The sequence below is a fragment of the Acanthaster planci genome, linkage group LG01, assembly GCF_054643075.1.
Source record: "Acanthaster planci isolate LZ-2023a linkage group LG01, COTS_SCS, whole genome shotgun sequence".
Classification (NCBI taxonomy): domain Eukaryota; kingdom Metazoa; phylum Echinodermata; class Asteroidea; order Valvatida; family Acanthasteridae; genus Acanthaster; species Acanthaster planci.
This window is the reverse complement of record NC_141777.1, coordinates 14,718,483-14,724,771: the sequence shown is the minus strand read 5'-3', so window position 1 is coordinate 14,724,771 and position 6,289 is coordinate 14,718,483. Positions and strand designations below refer to the sequence as shown.

Genomic DNA, 6,289 nt, shown 5'->3' with positions numbered 1-6,289 from the left:
TGATCAAAGCACTGGGTTTTGGAATAAAATGATTGCCAAACATACCTGCTGAAATGAGGGAATTCGAGCATTGTCCTTGACTGTTGCACACTTTGGAGCTGTAGAGTTTAGCTTTACGTGCGATACCGTAGGTGTTTCCTCCAGCAGTACCAGCGCAGTGAGTTCCGTGTCCTTGATCGTCAGCACCTCCGTACAGAAGGGATGCTCGTCCACCAAACGCTTGGTGATTGGTATTGATGCCAGTATCCACAATAAACAACCTCACGTTTGCACCCTGAGCTGCACACACACAAAAGGACATTTTTTCTCGAATATGTTGGTGAAGACTCACTGTAGTTTGATATCAACTATTAGATAATGCTCACCTGAAACATAATATTTGGTGTACAGATGCGTTGAAAAAGGTGCGGCATCATCTTTATGAATTATTCAGCATTTTTTTAATAATACGCTTAAAGTGAAAAGGACCTTTTACTTGTCCCGATTTTTTTTCCACCGCCTGAACACCAAAGAGGATACAAAAATTAGAGGAATGATGTCACATTCGGTCAGTTGGTAAAAAGCTACTTTTTAGCTACTAAAAAGCTACTAAATTTAGAGGCAAGGAGTAAAATATTCAAGTTGTAATCGTCTAATTTTGCCGTATTCCAGTTGTATCAGTCTTGAGCAGAAACACACACTCATTGGTTGAAAAGATCCATGCTGCCGGGGAGTGTTTGTTTGTTCGTAGTGACGTGCACGCAACAAATGCATTTCATAATCGTTTCGTGAATCAGCGAACTCAGTTTGCACCAACATCTGTTCCTGAGAAAATTGCTACCTCCGTTTGTCCCGCTAAGGACCCACTGGAAACTCATTATTGCACTTTACGTGTCTTTGAGATGAGAGCGATGGCCAAAACGACTTACCGCTGTCCTTGTACCTGTACCTATTGTCCCTTCCACTACGACTGTCGATACGATCCAGACCCCATGGTGGGTTATTTTGTGTGCCGAAAATGGTTGCAATGGTGTCCTCATGAACGTATTCAACGCCCTCAATAGCCCGCACCTGAACAATAAAAGAACGGCTGTTTATGTTTGAAATAAAAAAATAACGAATGATCTCACGGTGATAATACCAAGAACAAGGACAATTTTAAGCTACATTAAAAATACAATGAAAACGAGAGTTGTTATTTCTGTATGTAAAAACATAGTTCTTTATGACTTTTCTGCATTTCAACTTTGAGAAAAAAACCAGGTACCTGTGATGCATGTTTATCGTCACCGAAACCACAGACTGACACTTATTCGCACGTGGGTGTCAGTTCGTCAAAACCAATTTATCAGCAACTTCAGTTTAACGAATAACACAAAGTAGTGCCTCGGACACTGACACCAAATAGATTTTGTTTTTTGTTTGTTTTGTTTTCTTAAGCTGATGCTGTTGCGGCAATACACTGCGGAGAAAAAATGCTTTGAAAGGTTTGATATGAATTAAATCCATCCAGAGTGTGCGTGGAAATGCCGTACTCTACCGGAATGTCAGTTTGTGAAAAGGAATATAAGTCAGTTCCCTAAAATGCGCGCAAATGAACTCCCCATCACAACAGACTGCCAGTTCGTGATGTCGGTGACAATTTGTCATAAAACACGTTGCGTGAAAAATTTGCTAAAGATTATGCGATTTGCTGAAAAACATAATAGTTTACAAAACTTCTTCATGATTCTGTGAATTTTGTTTTGTTCTTTGTTTGCATTTTTTACCCTATCGCGTGATAGAACCCCACATCGAACCTGGTATTATTTACCTCGGAAAGGATGTGCTGTGGAACCTTGAGGGTCAGAACCGGCATGAGGTTTTCGAGCTTTTCGATTTGGGGAGTAGGTGTACGGAACTTGTAGAAGATTTCTTCGATCTCTTGTTGCACCCGCTCCAGTTGGTCAAAATCCTGAAATATGTGGATGTTACATTCATTTAAATTAAAATTATTAGAACATAATAGGCTGGGTTAGGGTGCTTCTGCTCAGATTAATTCAACGAAAGTGTGAAGTTCGTAAACAATTTACTTTCGATTTGTGTCACCCAAATCAAACCGATTCTTTTTACACCAATTAACTCACCTCTACTTTGATGATCCAGCTGTCTGGTACGGCGCGCTCGTTGGTCGTACGGAGAGGAGCCAGGCTAGCATGAGCCAGAGCAACACACAGACACAGCAGAAGAAGCTTCATGGTCGGTTGGAGGATTGGGCTGCACACTTTCGAGAGTCTTCAGCAGTGCGATTTTGAAGTGATTCCTCAACTGATCTTCTGGGGTATTTATGATTTTTCTACTCTTCCATTTACTACACGGAACGGATTAAAATAACCCGTTATCAGGCAAAAATCTTTTATCAAGAGAAAAATAGCTCAAAACAAGTACTTGACACACTTTTTGAGCATGCATATCCAAGGAGAAGTTATTTTTTTCTCTACACAACATGTGTTGACAGCCCTTAATTTCTCACGTTAACGTTGTCTTATAAACCCTCTAGTTTGGTATAAAATGGGTTCATAGAAGTCAATGGCTTGTATATGGTAAGCACGAGTGCAAATAAAAGCGCGAATATGTAATCTAAATAGATTTGCAAATTAAAAAAGAAGAGGGACTGGGGAGTTTTGGGCTCTTAGCCCAAGGAAAGGAGGGTTGGGAGTCTACCTGTTTTAACTCGGCTGAAATGAAAGATTCGAAAAACAATCAAAGAATTCCACATCTATTTTTACCCATCCTGCCGAATAACGAAACAGCTAAGAGGGATGAAAAAATTAATGGCCTGTAGAAAATGTGGAATGTTGAATCTGTTTTGCCATCGTCACACAAGGTATCGCTAGACTTTTCTGTACTTGAGGTATCTACTAATGCAAAAGCTATTCCGGAACTAATGGGGGGGGGGACACGTGCCCCCTCCAAGCTGATGCCCGTGGCCCTGGTACCCCATTTAAAATCTGTGAATAAACTCCGTTGTAATGGTGTTATGATGTCTTTTGAAAAACATTGTGTGCACCCCCGGGTGCCCTCGGAAATTTAGCCGTACTTCATATTAGCGACGTTCCCTTGAAGTTTCATGGATTCCCCGAATTATATTTATAAAGAATACCGGTCCCAAGATGTGATGAGATCAAGCAAAATGCGTTTGACATTACTGTGAATTTGTTACCCAGTGCTCAGTGTGGGACATTTCATGACAGTCCACTTTTTGCGTTTTGACCTCCAAATCGGGGACAAGTACCGGTACCCAATAAAGAAAAAAGTAGTCCATCAGTGTGCCTGCATACTTGGCCTCTCCAAAGTGACGAAGATTAAGCTGCACCGTTCTAGTCAGCGATGCCAAGCGGTTCAGTTCAGCACAATCTGGAGTTGACGAGATAAAGGCTGTTATATGGTGATTTCCCACAGCTTGAAGAGATACTGTATAATGGTTGTGGTGAAAAAAAAACACGACAAAATTATATAATGGCAAAAAGTGGACCGAACCTGGGGCTTGTGTAGGGGTTTTCGTGCAGTTTTGTCCTGTAATCAACGAGAAAAATAACACAAGTGATTTATTTCAAAAGAAACAGGTGAGTTCGAGGATAACAAAATAATGAAAAGATAGCAGACAACCTGAGTTCCGAACCAAAGCGGTGAACACTTATCAGTCCTGGGCACGAAAGGGAACCCGATGAGCATTGTACGTGTTGTGAGGGGTAGTTTGTATGCGTTAGGCTTCGGATTTTACACTTAAAAAACTTATCATGACGTTTTTAACTTGCTTTCTCATCAGTGGAATTACTACGAGGGATGTGATCCTCACGGAGGTGTGCCCCATTGAAAGTCCACACCCTCCAAGTAGTTTCTAATTAATTTTGGAAATTTGCACAGCATATGTATACAAGCCGTAGTTCCTCGGTTTTCGGTGAACCTGAAAGGGGGGCGGGGGAAAAGGTGTAGAGTAAGGGCCAACCTACTCGAGGCCTTTGCACCAACATGTGTGGCATCTCCGATCAGTGTTTTACCTTTCCCTGTATGGTGACAAGGTAGCTAAGACTCTGACGTACCCTCTCCAGAAAATGGCTGCATCTAAATGCCCCATGTTAAATGTAAGCCCTAGTTGCACCACTGGCCCCGAAAAACGTGCTCTCTGCATGTCCAATAAGACTTTACTCTGGTATTGCCAACGAAGTATAAACGGGCCACTACTCTGTATGGTTCCTAAGGAAGTATAGGATTGGAATTTAACCTCCCCAGTATTGACCTCGACACCACTTTCAATACTTTCCTTTTCATGCTCTTACTTTCAAATCGACTTTAAGTGGTGAAATAAATTACATTTTACTGTTTACACGAAACATTTACAGCCAAATTCGATCCAGATAAATGAACGACGTCAGGTTGCACCACTTCCAATTGTGGAGAGGTTTTTTTAGCTTTAATTCCCGTTTGCTTTCGTGTTGAATGGGCTCATTGAAACTGTTGGTTCAACTGGTGTTAAAAAAATTCTCAGGATCCACATAGGGTAACAGCAGCTTGGCGTTGTCCTGCATGGATATTTATGCGTTAAATACACACCATATTTTTTGGAGTATGTAACAACCTGTATGTGATATGGTATTTGAAGGAGAGATCCCCTCTAAAAAGCCTAACCAGACCAGCAAATGGAACCTGACTAGGAGATCAGCCTCAGTACCGTAGGGTGCTAAGATAGATTTCTAGGCATGCACCCTCAGTGCACACAGGAGTGAATCAAGACATGGGGGGGGGGCTAAAATCGATTTTTTTTCATGTGATATAATTATAATCTTTCAAAGAGTGGGGACGGCATTTTGGGGCTTTTTAAAACGCTTTTGGAAGTAGAAGAAACAAAATAGATTTCTCTCGTCGTTTAAAATAAAAAAATGGCTACTTTTTGGGGCGAGGGGGCATTGCACACATTTTTTCAGGGGGCATGGATGTGCATCTTCACGTCCAAACCCGATGGAGGGGGAAACAACCACTGGCTTGCCTGACAACCTTTGAACAATTCAATCATTTTGACTGGTGGATGTAATGTACCATTATAAGATAGCAGAGTGATGGCCTGCCAGCCCAAATTTTAAAACTCAAGAAAGGTCTAATTGGTTTAGTATACAGTCTGAGTTTTGAACGTGGGTACTGTGCTTCTGCGCCCCCTCCCCCCACTGGGTCAAGGCCCGACCCTAAGTGCAAATTCCGAACCCAGTTGGCCAAACCTTGCTAGTAATCAACAAATATCAACCCTAGTTTGCATTCACAAGCAGTTATTTCCTGCAGTTGAAAAAAATTGGAAATTCACATACGTTATGCAAAAATACGCTGTTTACACTACAGGCCTTCTCAACGTTATAGGCCCATAACTGGAATGACAGACAACCTGTTCTAATTTTCCTCCCGAAACTGATTTCAGAACCTCTTTTCCATCTGTTGTACACGTTTTCGGGAGAAATTTTAAAAATTGGGGGTTTACTAAAGGATGGAGGCTAGTAGATAGGTCGAAAACTGCTTGCGCCGGCCAAATCACAATTTGTATTCACTCAAACTCTTTAAAAAATAAAGCATTTTGTGGCCCATGAACTTGAAGATTTGTAGGAAAGCACAGGTTTAGGCGAGCAAATCGAATTCCAGCTTGTGTCTGAGTGAGATTTGGAAGAAACTGGTGCCTGAAAACGGTCTATTTTCGAGAAGTGTAGACACCGATTTCTCAAAATGGTGAGGGGCTTCAAGACAGCTTTTTAGGGGTGACCGTAAGTGGAAAAATATTTTCAAATGTCATCGGTTAACAAATGGAAACTCGAAAAGAAAATGAAGAATTACACAATGAGTTTTAATTTGATGTGCGTCTCGAACGTGTCTCTCGCAGTATGAACTTTGCAACCCTGCAAATCTAGGATAGGAACCAAAAGGCCAGGCAGGCTTCAAACATTTTTCCTCAGCTCGGATGGGCAATGAATAAAACATTTAGCCGAATCCTCATTTATGCCCAAAAGGGTCACGAGATAGAAATGTGTAAAACAACACTTCACCCTTTTAAATTAACACTTATTATTTAAGACATGTTAGATAAAATTTTTCACAGTTTAAAATTCGATTCATAACTTTAAAAAATGTTTTGAAACCGTTACAACCTGTAAACAGCTTGAAGTGATAAACACAAAAATATACTGATCACGATAAAGTCGTTAAACTAGGTATTACTCTAATTATTTGTATTCATAAAAAAGTGTTTTTACACGATAAATGGAAAGATGAATGAAATCTAAGTGATTTTTCA

The 6,289-nt window shown here is 40.8% G+C and overlaps 1 protein-coding gene across 1 annotated transcript in view; it reads right to left on the bottom strand.

The window, feature by feature from the left end:
• Positions 1 to 2,293, bottom strand: part of LOC147800447 (uncharacterized) — a 3,577-nt gene extending 1,284 nt beyond the window's left edge. Inside the window, exons 1-4 of the mRNA XM_087144785.1 lie at positions 2,106 to 2,293; positions 1,793 to 1,933; positions 909 to 1,050; positions 13 to 279 (exon numbers count right to left, since the gene is read on the bottom strand). Of these exons, the coding sequence (XP_087000911.1) occupies positions 13 to 279; positions 909 to 1,050; positions 1,793 to 1,933; positions 2,106 to 2,216 (661 nt within the window). The 5' untranslated portion in view covers positions 2,217 to 2,293. The remainder of the gene's footprint in view (positions 1 to 12; positions 280 to 908; positions 1,051 to 1,792; positions 1,934 to 2,105) is intronic.
• Positions 2,294 to 6,289: the final 3,996 nt, after the last annotated feature.